This window comes from Vicugna pacos, chromosome 1 (assembly GCF_048564905.1).
Source record: "Vicugna pacos chromosome 1, VicPac4, whole genome shotgun sequence".
NCBI classification, from domain to species: Eukaryota; Metazoa; Chordata; class Mammalia; order Artiodactyla; family Camelidae; genus Vicugna; species Vicugna pacos.
The window spans coordinates 98406268-98433479 of NC_132987.1; the positions used below are offsets into that span (position 1 = coordinate 98406268).

Here is a 27212-nt window from a genome sequence, read left to right on the forward strand (position 1 = left end):
TATTCTGTAAAATGTTCATCTAAACAAAGATTATTCTCAATAGGGTGATTTGTTTATTCTCATTTTAAAACATCAAAACAAGATGGCTTCTATTGCTTCCCTTGGGAAATGATGGCACAGCAGAAGGAAACATCTTTGCAAATGCTGTCTTAATTTTATTCTTTGTTTCCAACACATTAAGACTGACAGCTTTCTCTCATCACAAAAATATGTTTTCTCATATCAAATTAAGGTTCACACCCTTAGCATAAATATCACCCAAGAAGCCAGTGTATCTCCAATCATGAAAGGGAAGTGGATTTTCAAAAATAAGACAGCCTATTCCCTCTAGCTATAACTTTAGAACAACAACAAAGGTTAATGGTGTCTTTTAGGAAAATGTTGCAAATATACACTTACAATTAGTTTGAGAACAACTAAAAAGGTACTAAGAACAAAAAAGGAATAAAAAAACACAAAGAGATACACAAAGCAAAGATTTAGGCATAATGGTTTCACGTTGAAGAATGATCTTAAACAGGTCTACCATGTAAGAATTAGTATTGATGGTTTTAAAAATCAATATATGAAGTAGTTCCTGATAAAATGGAAAAGAAAAAAAAATGTTCTGAAGCGTCATTTACATCCTCTTTAAAAACTGAGACAACCTGGTAACTGTGAATGGAAACATGACATGTAGAATTAATTCCCAGGAATTACTTACTAACAGCAATTTTGATTTTCACATCTACTTCCTAACCTAAAGGTCTATATTCTCTGAGGCTAATGATAATATGTCAGTAAAGAACAGATGCCTTTCATCAAAAAATTTATGAAAAGAAGGAACAAATTCAGCACTGGGTCTATGCCAAGTATGGTGCCAGTTGTCTTCATCTTGGTTAATGGTCTCAAAAAAATCCCATGACATCTTCAGCAGTCTTTTTAGTCTGTTACTTATATCCAACTCAAAAGCAGTTTTAGAGACATATGTATCAATTCTTTTTAATTTATTATGTACAGATAAAATTCTTCCTTTTTGCACTCACAGTTGCCCTGTTGTTAAATAAATATAATGAAAATATTCAGTACAAGTAGTAGAAAAATTGAAAGTCTGAGAATAAGCAAAACTGAGACTTACTGAGTACACCATTCAACTGATGGGAGCACCAGTGTCTGCCACACTGGGAAAGACCCTATGAGATGTGTGTGTTTGAAGGGACTCTGGCTTCAGTCAGTATGATTTGCAAAGGGAATGCTGGCTTTAATTAATCCATTACTACAACTTTGGCAGTCGCTAATAATGAAGCAGAGACAACGCTTAAAATCTTTGGAAAAGTTGCTAAGATCTATCAATAACTGTTTTGTGTTTTTGTTTTGTGGTTACGTGTTTATGTACGTGCATGTGTGTGTCGTGGGAGTATGGGAGGAGGGAAGAGGTTCTTTTTCTTAAAATTATATTTAAACCAAAAGCAAATGAAGAGTTTAAAACTTTATAACTCAACTATGAGTGTTAATTTTTAAAACTGCAAGGATACCAAAGGTTTATTTGTTGATTTTGAGTAAACAGGTGGATAATGGGGGTAATAACTATTCTATGTTTCAATATAATCTTCCAATACTCAGCACTAAGTAAACATTCCTTAAAAATTCTTTAGGTTGCTTGCTTGTACTATCAAAAACTGTTGTAAAAATAAAAACAACCATTTCCCCCCAAATCTAGATTGATTATATAACTGAAACATGGACATCTTTAACATTAATGTATACATTTCTAAACGTTTACTTATGTTCCACATTCTTAGTACTTGAGTTTATTGTACACACATTGTTATATGATTTATAGGGTGAGACTGTACATAATCTTTTCTGGCTTTAAGTTTTTTTTCAAATTGACATACTATTAATATATATGATAAATTTTTGAGAAATTATATAATTATTTATTATTAATGGAGGAATCTATGGAACAAAGAGCTAATTTTGAAACCATTTTTCCTATCTCCAGTTAATATTATCAGAATTCATACTGCCAAATATCTCCTTAAACACCTAATATCATAGCTATGCATTTAAATTTTAAATTTTATAATAAATATGAATAATTAACAAGTCATTAGAATATAAAAACAATCTACTTTTCTCTATTGAGTGAAGACAGTTATAAAACTACTAATAAGATCAAAAAGGTGACCTCTTCAAAATTCTTTCAATTTTTTATCATGTCATTTCCCAAGGGTGTTCTCGTCTTAGTAAATGTATCAAATTGTTATTGTGCTGTTATCAATTACCAAATTGATTACGATGAGACATAATTCTTCCTTTTCAAAAAATAACAGACTATTCTAGGCCATTTTTACAGATTTTGTAAAGAAATCCATGATCTAGACAGGAATCTTCCTTTGTAGTAAGAAATAGCTTCAGCTTCATTGCCAAGAAAATCCTAAGAGAATGCCAATTATGCCAATTTTACAAAAACAGATGTATGGTGATTTTGTGATATGGACTATTTTACACAAGGGACAGAGGCCAAACCATTCATCTCAATTTACTTAGGACCCAAGGCTTAATTTGAACTCTGACCTCAGAGTGGAAAGGTCATTTGTATATCCAATAGTGCACCAGGTACTATTTTCAGAAAGGAACATATATATATTTACCTTCATATTCTATTAATTTTTCAATTAATTTTGCAAACAGTGACATCACTTCACTATTTTAATTATTTCCTAATATTAACCAATTCTAAGGAATGTTTAAAATTTGAGCCATTGCTAAGGTAACAAAGTGTTTAATCAATAGTATGCATGATGGCCATTGATTGAAACTCCTCATTTAAGGTGCTCTCAATCTTGATCACCAATAGTCAAATGACACCTGACTAAAGATTGCTAAGAATCTTGTTACTCGCTGACTTTAATGGAATTTTGAAAATAGGTCATAGGAATGACAGGTAATTGGGTTTAAATGAAAATACAAAGGTAAACAATGAGCTATTTTTCACAATTAATTTTGAGGAAAGTATTTGCTTGGTGATTCGTTTCTTACGATGAAAAAAAGTAAGTGTATTTCCATAAAAATGAGTTGCAACTTTTGCTGACCAACCTGTATGTACTAAGAACGCAACCATTTCTAAGTATCCTGTTTATAACATTTTCTCTTCAACATGTGATTTATTGCCCTACTCCTTCCCAGGGAGCTTCTGAGAATTAATGACATAACTGCCAAGTGCCTGAAGCTCCTTAGGGAAAGAGTGGGATAATATCACTAAACATTACTGTGATTATTATTATTTTATATATAGCCTCACAAATGTTTTTTTCCCTAAATAAATTTAGTGGCCTTGATTAAGCTAGACCTATACTGCATTCAAATCATTGAATTAAAATACTTTGTGAGCACCCCTGCCTCTCAAATCTGGGAGACACACAATTCTAGTCCCTTTCCAGAAACCCATTTCTTAACTGAAGCATTAATGCTATCAAGACTTCCATATCCCCCTAGTGGTCAACAAACTTGCAGAAAAATGAGAAATGAGAATATCAGGAAATAATTATTGAAAATATTCTATCATTGAAAATAATTTACCCTCCCTTGTTGTCCAGGAAACAAAAGCAAAATACTTGAGTGAAAAAGCAAAAATCATCGTTATATAAATTGTGATATTTCTGATTCAAGCACTTAAACATCCCAAATGTTTAAAATGTTACAAAATTCTATACTTTTTACTATGGAATGAAATATGCTTGTATTATATTTTGAAATATCACTAGTATTCAACTATTAATTTTATTAAAATATGTATAATATAATTGCAATTTATATACAAATATTTTTACTACACATTTTTCATATGCTTGTATTTTGTTTTACAAACACTTATAAATGAATCTTTATACTTTAATCTCCTTTCTTTGAAAGGAATAAACTGACATAATTTAATACATTCTCCTTTTAAGGTAACTTTTTAAATAAAGTCAACTTGTTACAACAAAAACCATGAAAATTAATGAAAAAAATGAACCCAGGCATTTTCCTTTCATGACAGTAAATAACAGAAAGCTTAATAGTAGTAATAAAGGCATATTAATTTTTCTGTAGGCTTTTAAGTCAACATGAAGAAAATAAGTTTGCCCTTCCATCCAGGTAAGTAACCTAACAACTACAACACAAAGTATGTATTACGAATATTCCTAAAGGAGAAATTGGATTTATTCACACAAATATAGAAAGGAGATAGCCCAATCAAATTTAGAAAACATAAATTGTGTTTATGTTTATCATCATAAAATGATGAATAGATCATTTTTAATTTGTACACACTATTGATGAATTCAGCAAAATAACAGGAAAAGAGCAGTTTTTGCTGAGTCTAGAATAACTAAGGACAAAGAATGAAGTGGACCGTTTTCATTTAACTCAACAAATATTTATTGAACACTTTTTATGTGTCATTCTCTGCTAACCCACAACAAATAATATCAAGGAGGAGACAGCCCCTGACATGAAGTAGCCTAACATAAGTGTGATTCATAAAGCTTATACATAAAACATTGCAATTCAATAATATATAATCCAAGGAGATAAAGAAAGAGTGATGGGATAGGAGATCCTGTCAGCCATTATTTGCTTCCCTGATTGCAGCATATGCTTGAAACTTGTTTGTTTAGTTATTTTGGCCAAACTCCTAGGTATCTCTCTAAAGCATCCCCTCATCACTCACTTTGCTCTAGTCTCTCCAATCTTCTAGTTCCTTGGCAATCTCCTCCTGTGTTATTCCTTACCATCTTCTCACTGTCAACCCCAGGCGCATGTCAACAATCATGAGAGAACTTTTAGAAAACAGATACCCAGACTGTTCTCCCAGCCTTTTTAACGCAACTGGTCTGGGATGGGGGCTGGGCAATGCTTCTAGCTGAATCTTATTCCGAACTCAGACCAAGGTATCCTCTTCGGAATCCTTTCATATCCCTTGCCGCCCCCCACCCCCTACTAGAATGGTTTTGGTTCAGTACGTTTTTATACCCTCCTGAGACCACCTCCAAGCTAACAGCTAACCACATTCTACAGTATTCAGATTTACCAACTGGACCTCTTCTACCAGCCTGGAAATCCCTTTAGGAGCAAAACAACCCTCCAATGTCTTCCCATTTTCTTCCCATTGTCTTGGGATAAAATTTAGAAAATCCATACCTACATATAAATCTGCACCATCCAGTCCAGCCTTCCTCTGCCTTTCCTTTGCTCACAGCTTTCTCTTCCACTTTTCTTCTACATTTTCAAAGGTGACAAGTTCTCTTCTCCAGCCCTCTTCAGGACCTTGTCTCAGTCTGAAATGCAATTCCCAGGTCCCCCTCTCCCCCATCTCTAATCCCACAGGCCTCAGCATAAATATTACTTCCCCAAAGAGGCCTTCAAGCCTAACAAACTAAATTCTGTAAATTTTTTCATCTCTTTGTGACATTCTGTACTTTATAATACTTAAATTCAGTTATAAGTACAAACATACTCAATGTAATTATCTATCTTTCCCACTAAACTGAAAGGTCCCCCACACTATTATAAGCACCCAGCACAATGCAAATGCCCAGTATTTTTTTTTTGAAGGAAATAATGAATAAATGTACATCTGTGCGCTATCACCTAAATTAATAATACTAGCCATAAACTTGGAAATAACTAGGCAAGATGAATTATTTTTAAATAATAGCTTATCCCTTAATGCCATATTTTGTAGATCCATTTTTTTCCTTTTGTTTTTCAAGAGTACTAACAGTATCACTTGAGGTATTCACTAACCCTAAGGGGAGGTGCAAATTCATTCTTAAGGATGTTATAAAACGGGGGGGGGGGGGGGGGGGAGCAGGCTGTATCAGATAGCACACAATAATCTCTTTTTAAATTACAATAACAAGGTTATTGTGAATATTACTTACATTTGAATGGAACTTTCAGGTATCTAAACATTAGAGTATTGTAGTGTTAATTTTCATGAATTCTGCCTCAAGGCAACTGAATAAAGCTTTTAGCAATTAAGCTAAAAGCACCTATGCCCAAAGGTTTTTATTCACTTATTCTAGTCACATAGTATTAGAAAGCTTAGTAAAAGACATTAAAACATTTCTTATGCCCAACATTGGAATAGAATTTTCTTAACAGCAAATTAGCTAGAAATATAATCATTCCTTTTCCTGATGGTAAAAACAACACACACACATACACACGTCTTACGACAAAATTCAAACATAATCACAATCCAAGTTCATACTTTTTTTTTAAATCTATAAAATTCAAAGCAAGAAAGGATGGCTTGCATGCTAGTAACTAACTCACATGAATGCTAAGACAAAAGGATGGAAATGTCAAAGCATTTCAACTTGGTTGTATAAATTTTTAACTACATTATAAGAACGTATGTATATGTGTATCATGCATTTGTGTGCATATTTGTGCCTACATATGTGCATGACCGTACATACATATATTACATACATATATTACACATGAACATGTATATTCCTTAAACTACAAAACGTTGCATAGGTTATGAATTATGATTATGGCTTTAATTCAACCATTTTACTTTTCATGTTAGAAACATTAAGCACTACATCTGGAAAAAAGTTATTTTTATGTTACTGTATCTACAATCCTTAATGCAATTGCCAAAAAATTGTATGTCTTGTATCTAAGCTTTGAGTTACCTATATATTTCCAGCTGTGGAAATTATACTAAATATACTATATTTTTTCCTAAATACTCAGTTCCCAGTATTTCTCAGTCCTTAATATTTTCAAATTGCCCATATAATTTCAAGAAATGAGAAGGTACTAACTTCTCACACTCCAAAATAAAATGGCACACAGTTCTCAAGTCTTGAGACTTCATGAGAATTCATTCTTGATGAATGAAAGCACATCTTCAATTAAGATATTAATAAGTCACAGAATCTTTCATTCACAAATATATACATCATTATTTGTATTGTCTAATTTGAGTGAATCTCATCAAACAAAATTAGGTCTTTATAAGCTCGACCAAAGTTACTACATACCACCTCCTTTGAAAAAAGGTGGGGGGAGAATGAGATTTTATACAAATGAATAGAGAAAGGATGACTTCATCAAAGAGAGTCTTAGCTACATTATAGAAAATATCTGGGAAACAGTAGTAGATCTTTGTGATCATCCTCCTTCCTCTTACTCTGGGGATTTTTTCTTGTTAGAACTTGTTCAGACTGAGTGTGGCCTCACAAAGTTGTTACTCAAATATTTCAGGCCTTCTGTGATCTAATGTTTTCCCAAGGAAGGAAACTTTCCCCTTTATGTGAGATAAATACCTACAAAATATGTCCTAAATCCTCTCTGAAAGGATATAATTATTAGTACTGTGCACTCATTTATTAGGACAGACAGTTCAACTACTCTACTTACCTTTTTAATTTAATGCACTCATGCTACTTACATGGCTGTGTTATAACAACCACCATTTTGCCAAAACAAGTTCACCATATAAACATTCCTTTGGTTAACTGACCGTACTTTTAAATCTTGAAATTAGAGAGGAGAAAGTAAGAAATGATCTGGCAGTTATATAAATTTACAGAAATAAATTGATTGGGATTGGGTGCAATTTATATATACCCCAGATGAGTCTACTGTATTTTCTTTTACAGCATCTATATTTCTATTCCAGATTCATTATGAGATTTTCTATATAGTCCTACTCATTTATATATGCCTTGTCAGCAAACTAGCCCCTCCTGAGTTCACAGCCTATTATGAGAATGAAGCCCCTTCGTCAATACAATGCGCAATTTACTGACTGGCCTAATAACAAAACCAGGAGAATGAATTTTACACAGAGACCCCTAATACCAGGAGGATCTTTTTCACTATTACATTGTCTGTGTTATAGAACCATGGATACTACATGCAAAAGGGTTTGGTGTTAATGGAAAGAGGCCGTGGAAGTTGGATAAAAGAGAAAATCTTTACAAATAAAATAATCTTTAAAAGTAGTGTATAGAAATCATAGAATGGTGAGTTCTAGGTGAATACTTTTTTGTATCTGTTATTTCTAAAAACAAATGATTGCTTCCCTATCCTGTACCGTAACTCCAAACTTAACGAGTGGGCACTTAATCATTGGGACTCTAATCTCATTACTGATATATTATCACACTTTATATATATATCATACACAAACTGATGAAACTGTACAGAGTTAGCTCCCTCTCAATGAGTGCAGTGCTGTTATGGCACAATGCCCGTATGCCTTCCAATGTTAGCTATGATATGGCCCCACAGCATGACAGTGACATAACATTGACAAAAAAAGCCACTTAGAAAATCTCAGAATTGGCCTTCAATATCTCACTGTCTATCTTAATTTTTACTTTCATACTTCTGAGATAGTAGGTCCATTCTACTTATCTATCACTCTCTTACATCAGTAACAACAAATACAGAGAAGTCTATGGACTGGGAAAAGGAGCCAGCACATAATTGTACAGAAAGCAGAGAGAATCTCACTTATTCAATTTCCCCTGGCCCTTTATCATTCAGCCAAATAGCTTACTCACTACCAAGTTGGTACAGGAAATATACATTTAGTTTGAAGAGCCATCTTCCAGGCTTGCTCCACTCCATGCAACACTTTCCTGTTTTACTAGAAAAAAGCAAGTCATTGAACATATTTGGAGTCAGATTGCATAAGCTCTATTGGTTCCTGCATAAAATGCTGCCTATGAAGGACAAATTTAATTTGTCCAACATTAATTAAGCCCTACTTTGTGCAATTCAGCAGATATAAAATGGACTAAGATGTAAATATGGTCCTCGCTAGAAACGGACAAACAGTAGAGATTTCTTGGAAAGCTTTGTGAATTTGTTCTTGATTTTGAAGACACTGTATTCTCTACACAAATGGAACTATGAATTTTCAATGGAAAGCATGCATACAGGAGTTGATGTCATACTTCTAAATTACTTGCAAATCTAAAGCTGCGGTCAAATTTACACCAGCCCAAACAAGTAGAGAGTGAAATCACACCTAGCAGAAGAACTGCCAACATTTTCAAATTTGAGAAACAGCAAGGAAGGATATGAAGAAAACTCTTCCCTTGTTCAGTCTGAAAGATAATTAAGACAAATATAATTGGGGGGGGGTCTTTATTCTGATTCATCTTCTCAAATTCCCAATTGAAACTTAGACTGCTAGAAATATTTTCTCCTGTACTTTCCCTCTTTACTTTGTTCTCCTATACCCATTCCAATGCTATCAGATTTACCTCCACTATAGTTTTGAATCCATTACACATATACTGACAATATAGTATGTTTCACATCTACGGACAATTAGTTTGTTTATGCCTTCACCATTTTATCCCTGAAGGGTTGTCTCTGCCTTTGGTCTTTTCACCTTTAACAACACCCTCATTTAAGTCACATATTGCATTCTGAGCATTAACCGACTTTAAAACCTCTAGAAGAGTTTTCACTGCCTTCTTTCCATGACTGAGCCTTTCACAGGGAACCCGCCAACCCCATTTCCGAGTGAGGAAGCTCCTCTCTGCACCTATATTGTAACCAGAAACACCATTCCATTCATCTCATGCCTTACACTTTTCCACCCTATCCCCAGGCACCACAACCACTTGTCCAAATGGCAGTCACAACACTCCTTTCCTTCTTAAGACTCAGCTCAAGTTACCTGTCAGGTGTGACGGTGTCACCGGCAAAGCCCACTGTGGTCCCGGCGTAAAAACTAAGATGGAATCTAGGTGACACGGTCTAACCTCTTCTTTCGCGCTTAGTCTAGTTTCACTTGCTCGCAGGGCTGGCAAGCAGAGGTCTCACAGCTGGCACCTCAGACCAGAGTTCTTCTTGAGAAAGGGCTGAGCCGACACCTCTGCCACTGACCCTACATAGAAGCTGCGCTGGACACCGCAACTCAAGATGGCGGCGGCGCCGCGCAGAGTCGCTGCGCCGGGAGCTCCCGGAGCGCCCTGAGCGCCCAGGGCTCCATCCGGAGCCTGAAGCGCTGCAGCAGCAGGAACCCCGCCCCCTCCCGGCTGACGGATCCCAGTAAAGCAGCCCCGCCCACGGCCTCTGGGGCGCCTGCGCGGGGCACAGAGGTTGCGCTCCCGAGTGAGCGCGAGCTACCCTCTCTGCGTTCTCTGATCACAGAGTGCAGCCCTCCTTGGCCTCTGAACCGAACTCGGTTTCCGTCTATCTTTGTGAGTGATAGTGAGCAGAAGGACCCTCGTTGGGGACCGATTTGGTAGAATCAGTAAGGAAGCTTTCTCCTAAAACCTTAGGCAGCCTTTCAGGTTCTCAGCGTGCTGTACAAATATCTCAACTGCAGCAGTACTTGAGGGCAGTGATCTTGTTTGTCAGCTTGTGACCTAAAGAGTTCAGTCAACCGCACATAGTAGGCACGCTCCAAACGTTTGCTGAAAGGATGCATGAAGACTGATGAAGTTGGAGAAATAATATGGGCGGGGGCGGGGGGGGGGGGGGAGCGGGAATTCATCTTCTGACTCCATCTGCCTCTTGCTCCGTCGCAGCACGTTGTTTCTTCTCCTCCTCTAATGAAAAAGGGATATTTTATATTCGGCAGCAAACTATAACCCTCAGGCCAAATATAGCCCATCTCTTGTTTTGCTATGATCCATGGGTAAGATTTTTTTTTTTCATTTTTAAATCACAGGAAAAAAAGTCAAAAGAAAAATGATATTTTGTGGCATAAAAAATCATTAAAAAATTAAAATTTCAGTGTCCATAAAGTTTTATTGGAACACAAGTCTGCCGTTCATTTACAGGTTGTCTATAGCCACCTCCCTATAAAAGCAGAGATGAGAAATCGTGACAGAAGAGGACTCATAGTCAGCAGAGCCAAAATTGTTACTACCTGTGGCCCTCGAAGTTCTGAGGCACCCAGTTCACAGTATGATGCTCCCTTTCCTAACACAGGTGCCAGGAGACTGTGAGAACAAGATGGCTCTGATGAGCCTTGGCAGTCAATTCTGCATTCTTTCTGTTCTCCTGGGCTTATCACTAATGATATAAAATAACCACCAAGGCTCAGGCACTAGCTTGTATGTGATGCTTCTCAAACAACTTGAAAATGTTGGAAATCAAGAAAGGTGATTTTTAAAAATCTAATGACAGGATATTATTCTTCCCCCTCATAATATATTCAAAGTAATGAGACCAAAAGAAAAATACAAAGAACTCCAACTCACGAAGCCAAACTTAGGTATTATTTTCCACTCCTGTTGTCATTTTGCACCTCTCTATAGAACAGAGACTATCAAATATTTCACATTTCTCTTGAATTGTATAGCCCCAAAGGTGCATGTTTAATAAGACCGCACTAATGCGGAAAGTAGGAGGATTACATGCTGGATTCTGTTCAACCAATAAGTCTGATCACAATTCTTGTCTATTTCCATAGTGGACTCATTGTTTATTATCTTTCCTTTGAAATACAATGCAACTTTGTATTTAGCATCTCCTACAATTTAAGTCGACAATAATTTTAAAGTATGAGTATTTTCCCCATAAACATAACTCATTGCTTGCAAGGTTTTCTGATTTAGTTATAAAAAGTGGTTAGTGAAACATTTTAAACATGGTTACATTTTGCCAATCCTTTCTCTCAATATTTAAAAAGGTTTAATAGGATCCATCTTAATACTGTTTCTCAACTGCATAGATCAGGATATAGAGAGAGAGTAAGTACATCCTTCTCTAGTTTTAAGTGGACAGACATCTTCTAAAAGAATCTGTCTTTGTACTCACTCCAGCTTTTATTCTGCCAAAATCTCTCTCCCACTCTCACGTTCTGCCAATGAAGTGCAAAATGAAAGAAGTATTTCAATTGCACTTAAGCCACGTTCATTGAAAGAGAATCTCCACAGCCAGTGATGCAATACTCCGTAAATGGGCACTATAATCTCGCGACCTTTAAAACTGGGACATAACACTCCTAATCTGAATCGCATTTTCTCCTTGCCCCTACTCTCATTTATCCCCTGGGCCCTTTCAGTTTTATTGCTTTGCTGGCTTCTCCCCCTAGTTAGATATCTAGATTTCTGATTATTTCCCTGAAGAATTACTTTACATTTATATACCAAATAAAGCATTAGTTCTTAATCTGCTAAGAATGTTTGCTGCCTAAAGTTTTCTAAATCATTTCTATGTTCATGAGGTATGGGGATGTGGTGAGGGAAGAAGTTTCTGATAGCTTTCTAATGTTGGGATATGTAATTTTATCATGTTGTTCTCTCCTTTACATCATTAATAAAGATGTTAAATCAGACCTCAGTTGAAGCTGATCTCTAGACATCACACACCAAATCGTTACATTTTCATCTCTGATTGCCCTTGGGTATTACCACCTCTTAACAAGATATTTCACTTCCACAGAGTGAAAAACAGGTTACAGGAAGCATCACACAGAGTCGTTTAAATGTTGTTTGTTCTCATATTCAAACTATACTAAAGGCTTTTTAATGAATGTGAGTACATAGAGAAGAACCAGACTAAGCTGCTACAACTAAAATAAATTTAAAATATAAGATGAACAGAAGAATGAAAATAATTTAAAAGGAAGGCTTGGCTTAAATTACCATCTAAATAATAACAGCCTGGATGACAGCAGAATCAAACTGAAAAACAGTATGAAAAAGCATCATCTTGCATTTTTCTAGTTGCCATACACAGGCCACCAAAACCGGAAGCTTTTCTATCTAGCACCTAAGGTGATTGACAAGGTTCCTAAACCTTAAGAAATTTTATTTGAACCTTGCTATGTACCCAATGTAATCAAAAGATATAAAGAGAGGTAACAGGGATGGATTATAATGATAAAATCCTAAATCCCTTATGTTACACTAGCACACACACACACACACACACAGCCTCTTTGTAAATAAATCACAGACTGTCCCTTATATCCAGGTGCTCTTGGGAAACAAACACCTGCCACCTTTAACACTTTCTCATTAGATGCTTCTCTAAAATCTCAAGAGTATTGTAATTAGTTTATCGAACAAACAAAAATGTGATTTGGATGCTGTGAAGTAGATGAGCATAGACCACATTTTGAATATAATCACTAACATCATGTTTTTAGTTTGATGTTCCTCACAACCACTGCCAAAATATAAGAATGGCTAACTGATTTTTTTAATGTGTTCATTTGGGATACTTTTACTATTTCAATTTTATCCAACAGTAGCAAAAATTAACAGTTCACAAAACACTGTTTTTTTAAAAGGCTACTACAGGTATTGAAATTTTAGCAACTTCTTTCTCAAAAGCTTCGACAATGTATTAAGATCTACTTTGCAAAAGACCCAAAGTAGGATGAAGACCTTTCTTGTCTGCCTTTTCCCCCCCCATTAAAAACAGAAGGTATTAATCACTGGATTTCAAAGGCAGCTGACTGACGCTATTCACCGAGTAGGGCATTCTCTCTAATGTGGCCCCATGAATAACTCTCAAGGCTTTTATTATTACTCTGAGTGGACTCTTCGCAGCACAGCCTCCCTTTAGCAGCCCTCTTCCCCTCAGGCTCCAAAAGGATTATAGATAGCAGCTGAAAGAAAGCATCACTGGTAAAAACAAAAGTTTTTAAAGGGAAAAGAAATGGAAGCAAAGTGGACATATTGGAGACAAGTCATGATTCATGGTCTGTACTGTGTTCTGCCTCTCTTTCTCTTACTCAATACACTCTTTAGTTTTACTGCTGGAGAAGAGGGGACCAGACCAGTGCACTTCTCCTAGCAACCAATATCAGTCAGCAAAGAAGGCATGTCATCTGCTCAAAGGAAAAACGGAAGAATTCGGGGTCATACAAAGCCAGACACATGTTCTTTTGCATTTGATCCCAAATTGATTATCAAAAAGGATTTAGTAAATGCTAAATAATTCTGTTTTATGTGAATGTTAACAATCCATAGAACTAAATATCAGCTTGTCCACTTGCTATATAGTAGAGTTTCAAATGCTGGTCCAATTCATTTTATTCAAATGTTCAGTTTTTCACTTTTCCAATAGCCCCACACCCCTTATGGTTCACAGCGATTGCCCCTCCCAGGTATATCCTTGTACCTCCTGGACAATTTCAAATGCAAAGATCATGTATAAACTCCTATAGCACCCCAAATTCAGAAAGCTTAGAATTTCATCCTGAGAGAGAGAGACTATAGAAGCAATTGACAAGTCATCTTAATTGCATACAATCTTTAGCTGCTGCTTAGAAAGATAAAAACCACTTTCCGAAAAGAAAAGTTGAACAAACTAGGAATTTAAATTTAACAGGATGAGACGCTTTTATTGAGAGCCTCACAAATCTGGAGAGAGATTCGTAAGATCCAACTGATGAACGTCACAGGTGTTACAGCTTAACAGAAAAGTACAATAACAATTCATAGCTCGGAAAATGTGCTTCATAAAATAAAAGTTGTCTGCTGGATTGTGAGTAGAGGGCAGGCATTAAACAGCTCAGAAGTGTATTCATATCTAACAGCCCTGTGTGTATGGGGCAGGGGGATGAAGTATCTTTGCTCAAAATCTGTACCCACATGTTCTACATATTTTTCCTATTCTTTTTTTCTTTCATTTTGTATTACAAGTTGACATTATCCAGGCTTTCAAATCACAAAGGTGGACTGAAACACTTAAAAACACACTTAACTACAAAATCACCTACATGTTTTCAAGATAGCCAGAGAGGAACTCCCCAGTTAAATCCGTTAGCACTTCTTTTCTGGTGAAGTTATTAAACAGCATTTGTGAGAAGAAAAGGAGGCTACAAACCTCAACTGAATGACAGCTTGAAGATCTATGAGTTCAGGGCTCAGGTACCGTGGAAATAGTTTTTCGTTGTTAGTTTTTAACTCTCGAGACTATCACTGCATCAAAGAAAGTAGTTCTGAAACCATCAAATTCAATGTTCTAACTCCTCACAGTCCATTTTGCATGGAAAAAAAAAAACACTGAAGAATGCTAAGTTACCTGGCATTTTCTTTTTGAAAGGTTACACTCTTCTTACTCAGTGTCTCCTGCAATCAATGAGCCAGTTGGGGAAGGGTACACTTAATTGGCATTTGGGTGATGGCTCCTTGTTGTAGTTGTTGACATTCAGAGGTGGTCTAGAATGGACAAGCTATTTCATATTTAAGGAGGGGAAAGTGAAATGCCTGCTCTAGTTTTAACAGATCAACAATTAATGCAGTTTTCAGTAACTACACTATTAGCTGACATTACATTAAAGTTCACTTTAAAATAAAGATAAAAACCACAATTTAGAATACCTGTCACTAGGCTCATCCTGAATTTCCCTTAATTTAATGTAACTCTGAAAACTGTATTTTATAATTATCAGATATACCTAAACAAATTAGTGTACTGAGTTCTACCATTTGGTAGTATTTGGAAGTATATATTGTGAAACTTTAAAGTATGACTATAACCTTGATTTATATAACGTATAACCTTTTCTTTATAAAGAAAACCTCTTGACTTAATTTTTTAAAGTTCCCCCTTTGTGGTCACACTTACGAACATTTTAATTGGTTATGACTGTTGCACAGCTTTTGACCAATCCTTTAAATTCCAAATGGTTTCCTTGTTTCTTGCGTAAACTTGAAAAGCAATGTAATGTTAAGTGTTGAGTTATATTCCATATTCTACAGCTCATTTCCAAAAAGACTTGGGACCAAAAACCAGGGAAAGAAATCCCACATCAATCCTTACAACAGAAATTAAAAAGTGGCTGTTAATCCCTCTCCTGAGCTAAAACTGCCCTGTCACATATGGTTCTAGTTACAGTGGCCATAAACTAATAAGTAATTTGGCTTAAGACTATTGTTTTCTTACTATTAAATTTTTAATCCCATTTATTCATAAAGAAACAATAAGTACCAGTGGTCATTAATGAATGAAAGTGGATATGAACCGTAAGACTAGTAAATTTTGACTATTATCCATATTCACGTCATTAAGCCGACATCAGAATACAGGGATATATCCCATGCAAATGAACAATAAATCATAATTATTTTCAAAGACTGACATTTATGGCTTGGGATAATTTTTTTTCCAGGCTAAATTTTCTCCTTTAATTGTACTCAAACATAATAAAAATGATAGGACATTTAACTAAATGACTTACAATAATAGGATTCAAGGCTGAGTGAGACGCTGGAGAGTACACAGTCAAATATTATCTATTTTTCTGATAAGAACCTAAAGTCATACAATTAATTAGTAGTAAAACTGAAACTGCAGTCCAGAGCTTCTGGACGCCCATGGTGTGTCCCTTCCACAATAGCAGTGATATTGTCTCGTTCAGGTTATCCTTTCTGGTAAGGACAACCACTCAATATGTAAATCTAATTAATAGCTGTAAAAAGTATCAGAATCAACATTTATACTAGATGAAAGAAAGATAAGTAGGCCATCCAGGAAAAAATGTTGAGTGGAGACTGAATGTTAATTTTTAAAAATTTTTCTGTACTAGGAGCATTTACTTAGAACCAGTAAGCTGTGTCTCATATAAGATTTAGCTTCATGATATTTTATAGCAAAAGCACCAAGTAAAAAAAGTAATCAGTCAACATGAACCAAACTGCAGGGTTTTACAAGCATGTTCTGTTTATTAACAAAGTGCTATTTGTAGTATGCCTCTCTTGTTTATTCCTTTCATTCATAATACCACTCCCTTGGGAATCCTATTTGTTCTGTAATCAGCACATGATGCAATGGAAACACACATGTCATAGCACGTCTGTCACAGTTGCATAGATGTGGCCACAGATGAGTCCCCGTAAGGGGCAACAAAAGTTCTTATTCAGTCACCTTGAAAGGTTATGTGAAAATTATCATGAAATGCATCTGAAATGTAGTTCATAATTAGCCTGATAGACAAAGTACTCTTAAATTTACTTCTACTCTATACTAGGAAGAGAATAATAATAGAATAAAAATACTACTACTAATAAAAAAAAATAGCACTTAACTGGTGTTTATTAAGTACCAGGCACTGTTCAGAGGACTTTTTCTAAAATTTCTACATATATAGTATACATATATATGTAACATATGGTAATATATTGCATATATACATACATATGGATATATATTACATATATACACACATCTAATTCCATATATGATAACATACAATGTTCCATATATATGTGTGTGTATATATTCACCTATTCCTCATATCAGGTGTTTGAGAAGACACTATTACCATGCCCATTTTAAAGACAAGGACACTGAGGCATAGAATGGTTAAATCATTTGCTCTAACTCACTTGGTAGTGTTTGTTGATTGTCTTTCAATAATCATCTTATGCTTCTTCCCCTGTGGACAAACAATGTTACAATTAAACTAGACTCCTTGCCTTTCTACTAGCACATCTTTGTCATCTCCATGCTATTCCTCCTATTATGCCTTTTGCTGGTATACAATTCCCAATCTTTCTATTAAAACTCCACTTCTCCTCTAAGGCTCAGGTTAAGTGACCCATTTGGTGTTGACACTTTCCAGATTGCAAGAGCTGGAAATCACTATTCCTTCTCTGAGTTCCCAAGCTATGTTGTGTGTACCTTCAACCCCCAATTACCAGATAACCACTCTTGTGTCAGTAACTTGAGCATTTGTTATCATCTCTACTAAAGAGTTGTCTCTTTGAAGGTGGGAACTATTTAACGTCATCATGTTCCTCACAGAGCCCTCAACAAGGTGTCGTGTTTATAAGTAGGTGCTCCATAAGCAGGTGCTGAATCAAATGAATAACCTCATGGTTTCTCAAGCTAACTCCCTTGTTGACATGTTCAGAAAACAGCTGGTCATTTTCAGTAACAAGAGCCTGGAACTCCTGTTAAGGAGTTCCAGGGTTAAGAAAATGGAAATCGTCTCTCAAGAGAAGCATGGCATAGAGATTAAAAACATCCCTGGACTCTGATTCCAGCCCCACCACTAAGCGGCAGAGGCTCTGACAAGGCGCATAAAAAATCTGAGCTTCAGTTCCCCATCTGTTCAACCAACCGAAAGGTTGTGCTGCCTAACTGCAAAAACTTCCTCTAGCTCTGGGATGCCATCATTCTGTAATTTACAGTCAGTATCGGTGAACTCCCTGCTAAAAGTGACAAGTTCAGTTTGAGTGTATTTCACTTGTAAAACTTTACAGGGCAACTGAAGAAAACTTGAGACAATCACTGAAAGGATTAGAAATTAGGACTTTTGGAAATTTAAGGCATATTATTATCATTTATAAAATTGTTTCACTATAAAACATCATATTTAACCCATCAAGGCCACTCAATATTTTCTTTCCATGGTGAATTAAAATAATATATTTACCTCATACATTACCAGTGGAAGTGTAAAATCGCATAGCAGCTTTGGAATCAGTCCTGCAGTTCCTCAAATGGTTAAACATAGAATTACCATGTGACCTGGCAATTCCACTCCAGTTATACACCCAAGAAAAATGAAAACATATGTGCACACAGAGGTTAGTATATGAGTGTTCACGCAACACTCTTTATAATAGCCCCAAAGTGGAAACAACCTAAATATCCACAGATAATTCAAAATATAAATGATATGGGATATTATTCAGCAATAAAAGAAGAATGAAATATTGATATATTCTGCAACATGGATGACCCTTAAAAACATTAGAGTAAGGGAAAGAAACTAGTCACAAAAGACCATATATTTTATGATCCTGTTTACATGAAATGTTTAAAATAGACAAATCTATACAGACAGAAAGTAGACTTTCTTAGTGGCTTCCTAGGGCTGGGAGAGGGGTGATGGATGAGGAACAGGATACAGAGTTTCCTTGATACAATGATAAAAAAAATTCTAAAATTAGATTGCAGTTATGGTTGCACAGCTCTCTGAATACACTAAATAAATCACTGAATTGTACACTTTTATATGTGTGAACTATATGGTATGTGAATTACATCTCAAACATTTCAATAAAGTTGTTGGGGAAAAATATTAAAGAAGCAAAATTTAGAGAATGTCCATGTTGATCTTTACCTTAGTTTAAAAAAATAAATTTTCCAGATAAGACTCCTTTAAGTTATTTTCTTAAAATCAAAAGTAGGTCTATAAAGAGGGTCCTACCTGCCAAATTGCTAAGTATATCTCAGTTTAGTATCACTGATGATAAACAGGACCCTAGACATGATGACTGCAACAGTGGGGTCAGATACCTCTACAGCAGAATGATGCCCATTTAGTAAGTAATTACTTTCTCTATTGCTGGTGCTTAAAAGTCTCAATTTTTGGACTAGTTATCATTATATAAGTCAACATTCCTTAGTCAGAGGGGAGTGTGCGTGGTCCTATTAAGGCACATCAGAATCCTTTGAAGGAGTGCCTTGTCAAAATATATACACCACTCAACAGTGTGCTAAAACACACAACAGTGTTAGTTATGGGGACTGAGAGAGCGTGACCGTGAAAACCACCACTGTAAAAAATACTCTTGGTTAGAAAAGAGGCATATCAAAGCACACAGTCAATTCTACATCTCTTGGAAAGTGAAAGACAGAATATTACATCATCAGAAATCATGATGTCATTTATGTCAAAACATGCATGTTTGATAACTCTCCAGGCAGAAAGAATGAGAGAGATGCACACAAATGCACACCCCAAAATAAACACATAAACCTAGTTCAAATGGTAAACATTTCATGTGTCAGACTAGGGCATGAAAACAAACACCTCAAAAGCACTCCATAAGCACATTTTCATTTATTCAACAAATATTAGAATTTATTATGTGTCATCCTGTGCTCTAGGCACTGATGGAACATAGGTAAACATGACAGACAAAGCTAAGTCCCAGCCCTAGGAGCACAGTGGAAGAGGCAGATGATAAGCATACTAATTTTGCATATAGCAAAGTCTTCTAAAGTAGAGATGATCTCCCTTGAGAACAGAAGGCAGATTTGCTTACTATCTAATATACTCATACAACGTCTTCTCCAGGGCAAAGGTTAGGCAGGTTTCCTTATCACCCATTACAAAACATCTGGGTTCCCAAGCTCAGGGTTCCTCAGCTGTGAGGCTAACCCACTAGGTGTGTATCATCTACCTGGGCCCCGCTGCACTGTCCCTAAGGGTCTTCAGGGGAAAGTAAATCTATACAGACATGAAGTCATGCCGCTTGCTGTGGCAAGGCTAATGAAGTCTATCATCTCTGACCCAGAAATCTCACGTGTTTTGCCAGCATTCTTTTAAGTTGTGGCAGTCTAACTTATTAGCTTGTACGTAAGGTAAGATATCAGCCCCTTCAAGATTGCATACACACACCCACACACACACACACACACACACACTTCAGGACATGATAAGTGCTAAGAAAAAAATTCAGATAGGTAAAGGGGGTAGCCCAATAGTGTTTTAAGGGAAGCAATTTTACATAGGGTGATCCATACATCTGAAGAGATGCTATTGAATAGGCACTTGTTAAATCAATTGAAAGACTTGCCCTTGCAAAGATCTGGGGAAGCACATTTCAGGTAGAAGAAAAGAACAAATGCAAAAGCCCTAAGTCAGGAATAAAACATCCTAAAGAAACTTCTGAACCTAGGTTCTAGGAAGGAGCGTGAACAGATGAGATCAGAGAAGCAGTGAGGGGCCTGAATTTGAACAGTCTTGTAAACTATTGTGAAGAGTTCTCAGTGCAAGCCATTAGAAATTCCGAGCAAGGAGATGCCATTATCTTATTTACATGCTTTTAAAAGGTCCCTGTGGCTACTGTGTGGAGAACTGGATGGGTGTAAGGTATGCAGATAAGAAGAGCTGGAATGGAGGAAGGATGATCATTTATCAGGCTATTGCAATAGTCCAGATTTTGTCCAGGATGGTAGTGGTGGAATTAGTAAGAAACAGTTGGTACCTAATTACTTGAAAACACATCAAAACAGTAAGATGAATTCATAGATGCCTAGAGGAATGGATAGATGGATAGATATGGGGTAATCAAGTATAATAAAATAATGGTAGGATCAAGGTGGGGTTATATGAGTGTTTGCTGTACAGTTCTCTCAGCTTTGCTGCCTATTTGAAAATGCTTATAATATAACATTGGGGAAAATCACAAACACACAGATAAAATTCTTGGTATTAGGGTATATTTCAAAGGGTATACTAACAAGTTGGATTTGGGCTGTAAGAACAAGTCAAAAATGTTTTCCAATTTTGGGTCATGAAAAACTCTGAGAATAGTGATGCCATTTACTGGGCTGGAGATGATTAGAAAGAGGAGCAAATTCTACCCTGGGCTTGAGTTTGATATATATTTTTTTTATTATTTGATTGAGGTATAATTGATATGTAACATTATGTTATTTTTAAGGTGTACTATACAATGATTTGCTATTTGTTTATATTGGGAAATGATCACCACAATAAATCTAGTTAGCATCTGAGTTTGATACATTCCTATTAGATACCAAGCAAAGATGTTATATAGTCAGCTAGATATGCCAAGCAATGTTTGAGCACTGGAGATACAACAGTATAAGGATAAGCTAAGTTGTAATTCCATGGAAATTTTCCTCCACACATGATTAGGGCAATTTGAGAAGTATCAGCGTAAAGATAGATTTTTAAACCTATGTGACCAAATGAAAGATAATATGGAATATTAAGGAGGAAACAGCAAGGATTGAGGTCTAGCTTATTTCAACATTGTTTTGAGTTAGAGACAAGTTTTTTTGGGTGAGTACACTACACCTTAGATATTATGTTAGGTTTCTATTATGGTGTAACATGCTGTGGAAACATTGCAAGAGCGTATGGGAATTTCCCTTTAAAAGATTTTACATAATCATTCATTCACGCTTTATCCAATAATTTTAAAAAAGAAGAAAATCATCATCAATATCAATGGATTGATTTAGGTTGATAGGTCTATAGCTGGAAACACTGTAAGAGACATAACCCCTTTAAAACAAGTCCATAAATAGCACTCTCTCAGTCTCCATTGTCTGCTTGAACTCAGATCTGTGCACTTCTGTCTGCCTAGAAAAAGAACTATACAAAATAAGTTTGCATAAAGATAAATAGTATTGTAAAAGAAAAAACACGAGTCAAGCCCTCAACCGGATATACTAAAGTTAAAATATTATTAACACATTCCCCTTTAAATGCAATTTAACAAATTTCTAAGTTGTTATTCAAGAAACACCCTCATCTATTTTCTTTGCTCTTCAGATATTTCTTTAATTCCTTCCACCAGGTCCCAAAAAGAAAGAGGAATAGAAGGAAAGAGAAGAAACGAAGGAGGAACAGGGAAAGAAGGAGAAGAGGAGGACTAGGAGGAGAAACAAGTAAAAGGAAAATCTGTTTTTTAACACTCTTCAAAAACCAAATTGCACATGGGAAGTAAATATCTCCTATAGATTGCAGGAACTACTGAAGCAGATATCACTAGACACACACATCCTACATCCATGAGCTCCCTTCATTACTATATATGTACCCAAATGTAGGCAATGTGCTGACATGTCCATATTTTTATTATCAAAGATGCTATTTTAAACAGTCTGCGCAAGGACATGATGATCAGAATTGTTATTTTTTGTATAATCATGGCTTTTTTATTTAAGATACCCTTTTTTCCTATGTTTTAAGAAATCTTTTTGACTTATGGTTCACGTGTTGCCTAGAATCAAAGGTTATTCAAACAAAACCAGCTCAAACGTGGTATTACTGCATAGTTGGAAGAAGAAATTTCAGGTTACTTATATGCAATTTAAGTTCTGAAATGGACTACATAGGGCTATGATAATGAGCCCATTACTGAAAGGAGCACTTTGGCAAAGTGTATAAACCTATATGATATTATACATCTGCACTATGCACACACATCATCTTTATCTCCCCAAATACCATGTGCCATTTTCATTTAAGAATATTTAAGGATTAAAGATTTAAAAAAAAACTTTCATCTTAAATATATCCTTTCACCAATACTGTAAAATTATTGAATTGACAAAGTATGGAATATAGATGTAATTGAACAGTCTTGTAATGGTTCATATTAGTTCCCTGTAAATGATTACAAAGCCGTATTTTTATCTAAAAATAAAGAAAATCTGGAGAACAAAGGCTATACTCGATATATATTCTCTTATATAATAGTAAATAAAAACCTGCATCTCATTAATTAATATGTATTGAGTGAGATAGTCTTTATTTATATCCCAAATGGAAAAGTTTGCCTGCAGTTCTCAACTAACTTAAGATTTATTCTCCATGGATTCTTACAGACACAAGATATGGAAAAATCATAAATGACATTAGCACATATCTTTTATGAGGATGCAAAACTAGCATTTTTCATATACCATAAAAATGCACATATAAATAACCCACCAGGCAAATTTCAATGCAAATCTATGTATCATTTGTCACTGAATAAAATTAATTTCTGTGTCTAGCACAAGGAGAGTCAGTATATCTTTGAAATGGTACAAGGTTCTCTAAATTTGAAATTCATGGGGAGAATAAGCACACACTTCTAAAAAGGATAACAAATAGAAATCATTGAATCCTGGAAAAGTAAGAAAGCCTCGAGACCCTACAAACCTACCCCCTCATTATACATGTGAACACCCAGTCCCAGTGTGCTGAAATAGCCTAGAGGGCAGTGTTGTCTACATCCCAAATTTTCAACAATCCCCATGGAGTGGCTGTCATCATTCGGAAGTAAACCAAAGGCAATCCAATGTCAAATGTATGACTTACATACTAATTCAGTAAGCATCCATGGTTCCCTTTGCTTTTGACATAGTGGATGCTAAATATAAAAACTAGTTTCACACACACAAAAATTTAATATTACCTTTTCAACTCCTCAACCCTGGGCATTTTTCACCACATGACTATGAATTTTGCTGCACAATTATGGCCCAGACACAAATTACCCACTTATCCCATAACGTTAAATCAGAACAAAGGTCCTAGGTGTATCTGGGTGGGGGGGTGGGCATGGAAGGAAAGAAGGGAGAGAGGGAAAGGAGGGAGGGAAGCTAACATGGGAGAGAGAGAAGGAAGGAGAGAAATGATGTCTTGCTACTGCTGTTCCAGCAAGCTGGTTAATTGCATTTGTTTCACATATCTTCAAACACCCTGGTACATTAATTACATTCTGTAACACCAAGCTCTTCTGATTCCCTCTGTCACTTCCACTGAGCAATTTAATTGTATTCCTCCTAGCTACCCACTGATTCAAAAAAGGAAAAACTTGGTGGTAATTCTGTAGTCTAATATATAGTTTATACATGTATTTCCGGTATTGATATGTAAATTCACAGCTTATGAGGACCTATTATCCAAAAAGTTATATCAAAGTCTTCTTATCATGATAATCAAAACACTTGGGACAAATATGTAAACCTTTTGTTATGGTAATGTAAACATATTGCAAAGGTAAATGTATTGAAGAAGAAAATGGTGAATGACTAGATAGGATCATAGATATCGCCACAATATAATTCACAGTGATTAATTCCTATACATCTACTACTTACAAGAGAAAAAAGAAAGAAGGGGTGTGCCCACATGAATGCCTTGCCAGTATCGCTAGGGGGGCATTGGTACTCATGTAGTCTCGCATTGAAAACAGCCACTTGACAGTAGGTAAACTCATCTGTATTGCTTCATGTTTACAGAGAATCTTCCCTTTTGAGTCCCATACATTGGGCTCTGTGCAGCAGTAGCAGCTGCCAAGAACAAAGTTAGCTCCTACAGGCGGGCAAAAATAGGCAGTGTCCCAAATAATGACTGTGTCCACAATGCAAATGCTGGAGGAAAGTTTATGTAGCAACAAGCTACTACAATGGCTCAAGTATTCAGACCAATACACCTCAGATTCTTTACAAGTACAGTAATTAAAAATCTAAGTACCGCAAGCCACATATAACAGGCAAAAATACCATGCTCTAGTCTTCCCTTTAAGACCAGCTCTTTCCATTGATGTAAACATTAAAGTCTCTAGAAGGTTCGTACTAAATGTTCTTTTGACTGTCTTCTTTGGAACAAACAAACAAAAAAACACGTTAATGATTACTTCCACTCATCCTTCAAAAGAGCTACAAAAAAGGATTTTGCAATCCTCCCACAAGAAACTGACATCCTGTGAAATATCCCAGGAAACAAAATCCAAACAAAAGACAGGAGAATCAGAGGCAGAATGCTGTCTGCTTGACAAACTGACTTAACCTAGAGGGAGACACCTACAGCACCTGTTTCAGATCCCCATTGTGTTTGCCACTGGGGACTGAGCTGAGTGTTCGGTGCCTGCAGCCAGCCTACAGCTTCTGCTTCCCTTTCTGGAGCCTCGCCCAGTCTTACTTTTGACAGTTTTTTCCCTATGATCTAAATTCTTCATTCTGATTTCACTCTAGGAGAGCACTCATCAGCACGCAGGTGATACACATTGATCTCTGAGATACCCAGTCTCAAATTCCCAACCCATTGTACCTTCACTGAGGTGTCTATTACTTCCCTTGAATTCCTAAGCCAAGGAAAGTTCAGACACAAGAACAAACCCCAAATGGAGAGCAAGCCCAAGAGTTCTAGACTCGTTCAAGAGGTTTACTTTCAAATTTATTTTTCTAACAAAACTGAGAGCCCATTATTTGTTATCCAGCTCCTCAACTAATTATGTAAATTAAACAATAGGTGACTCCTAACACGTCCCACTTACAGTAGTTCAGAAACAAAAGACTTAAAACCTCTGCCCCCCAAAAGCCCCCATGCCTGGCAAAAAGGGACCAACAGACATAATATCATTTTATTTATAGCCCACATCCAAAGCAGAAAGAAATGTTTTTTGGAGGGAAAACAGGATAAAAGCATTTTAACTTACCATCAACCCGAATATATAAAAATCCACAGAGCAGTAGTTGTGTAAACATCAGCCGACTCATTTTGACATATTAAAAAGGATCCAGATTGTTTAAGAAACCAATCCCAGAGAGTAAAAGTACAAAAATAAGTATCAAAAAAAAAAGAGGTAGGTCCAAAGTTTAGACTTTCCTAGCTGCTAATTAAAGTCAAGAAGAGCAAATGGCAAGATCAGAAGAGGTTAGTGGAGAGGTCTTGAATGGGGCACATTTAGATCCATCCGAATTAACAGAGGGCACTCCAAAGGCTGCTGTATTTCCACTCTGGATTCCTAAATTCCCACGAATTCAGCCCAGCCGGAGGGATTATTCAAGTGTGTCTAACCCTCTCTCCTCAGGCTCCATGGCAATCCAAAGCCAAGTTCTTTCTTCATAAGTCAAGAAAGGAAGAAAAAGACCTAATTCCTAGAAAGTGTTCCACAAACTTGCCAGCGCGCTGCCGAAAAAACATTGGCCTGCCTACTGGTTTTCTTTCCCTTGGTCTCCGTCTCGGTAGCAGCTCCACGTCCAGAGTTTTTTCACTTAACTTCCATAATAAGGATGTGTCAAAGGAACACTTTGCAGGCGGGCCGACTTGGCGGGCCTCTCCTTTGCAACCTCGTTGCCTCCCTCCACCTCTCTCGTTTCCAAAAGAGAGGCAAAAGGGAAATCGGGACGAATCGGGTGGAGAATCCCAACTCCTACGTGGTGGGGCTGCAGGGAGGGAGGGAAGGAGGGAGGGGCAGGGCTGAGGCTGCGGCCACCCCCCGCGGTGCCGCCTCCCAGAGCCTGTGAACCCGGGCAGCTGCGGGCGAGAGCGGAGCCGGGCGGTGAGCCCAGGAGCCCGGCAGCGGGAGAGAAAGGGAGCGCGCCGTCCAGCCGCCAGGCGCGGTCCGGCCGCCCGCCCGGGTCTTGCCGCCAGTCCCCCTGGTCCGGCCGCCGCCGCTACCGCTGCTCCCGCGGCCCCGCAGCAGAGCGTCCGTCTCCTCCTGCAGCAGCCGCGGGTGGAAGGACTTAGAGGAGGGAAGGCGAGGAGGCGGGAGGGGAGGGGAGAAATGAAAGCAGTTGGAGTCTGCCGTTGCGGGGGGGGGGGGGCGATGAAGGGGTGCACAGATCCTCCACCACCACACTCTACCACCCGCCCGCGCAGGGGGCGCTAGCCCGCTGGGCGGTGGGGGTGGAGGGGAGCTGGAAAGGGGAGAGTCCTAGCGGGACGGAAATTAACAAATTCGGGGCCGAGGCCGCCGGTCAACTCCTTCCCCTTCACTGCGCCTCCCGGTTCTCCC

General features: G+C 37.0%; 1 protein-coding gene across 14 annotated transcripts in view; it reads right to left on the reverse strand.

Annotated features, from left to right (window-relative positions):
* ROBO2 (roundabout guidance receptor 2) overlaps positions 1-27212 on the reverse strand; it is a 1146283-nt gene that overhangs the window by 516956 nt on the left and 602115 nt on the right. For 3 of the 14 annotated variants that reach the window (XM_072967628.1, XM_072967599.1, XM_072967612.1), the window contains exon 1: positions 9692-9947. The exons of 5 other annotated variants lie outside the window; for them this stretch is intronic. Coding sequence is in view for 6 of the 9 variants with exons in the window: in XM_015247692.3 (XP_015103178.1) it covers positions 25911-25971 (61 nt within the window). In the remaining 3 variants the exon portion in view is untranslated. Of the gene's footprint in view, positions 1-9691; positions 9948-25910; positions 26907-27212 lie in introns of those variants that run through there. 6 more of the 14 variants (XM_072967594.1, XM_072967587.1, XM_072967661.1 and 3 more) reach the window with 4 other exon arrangements.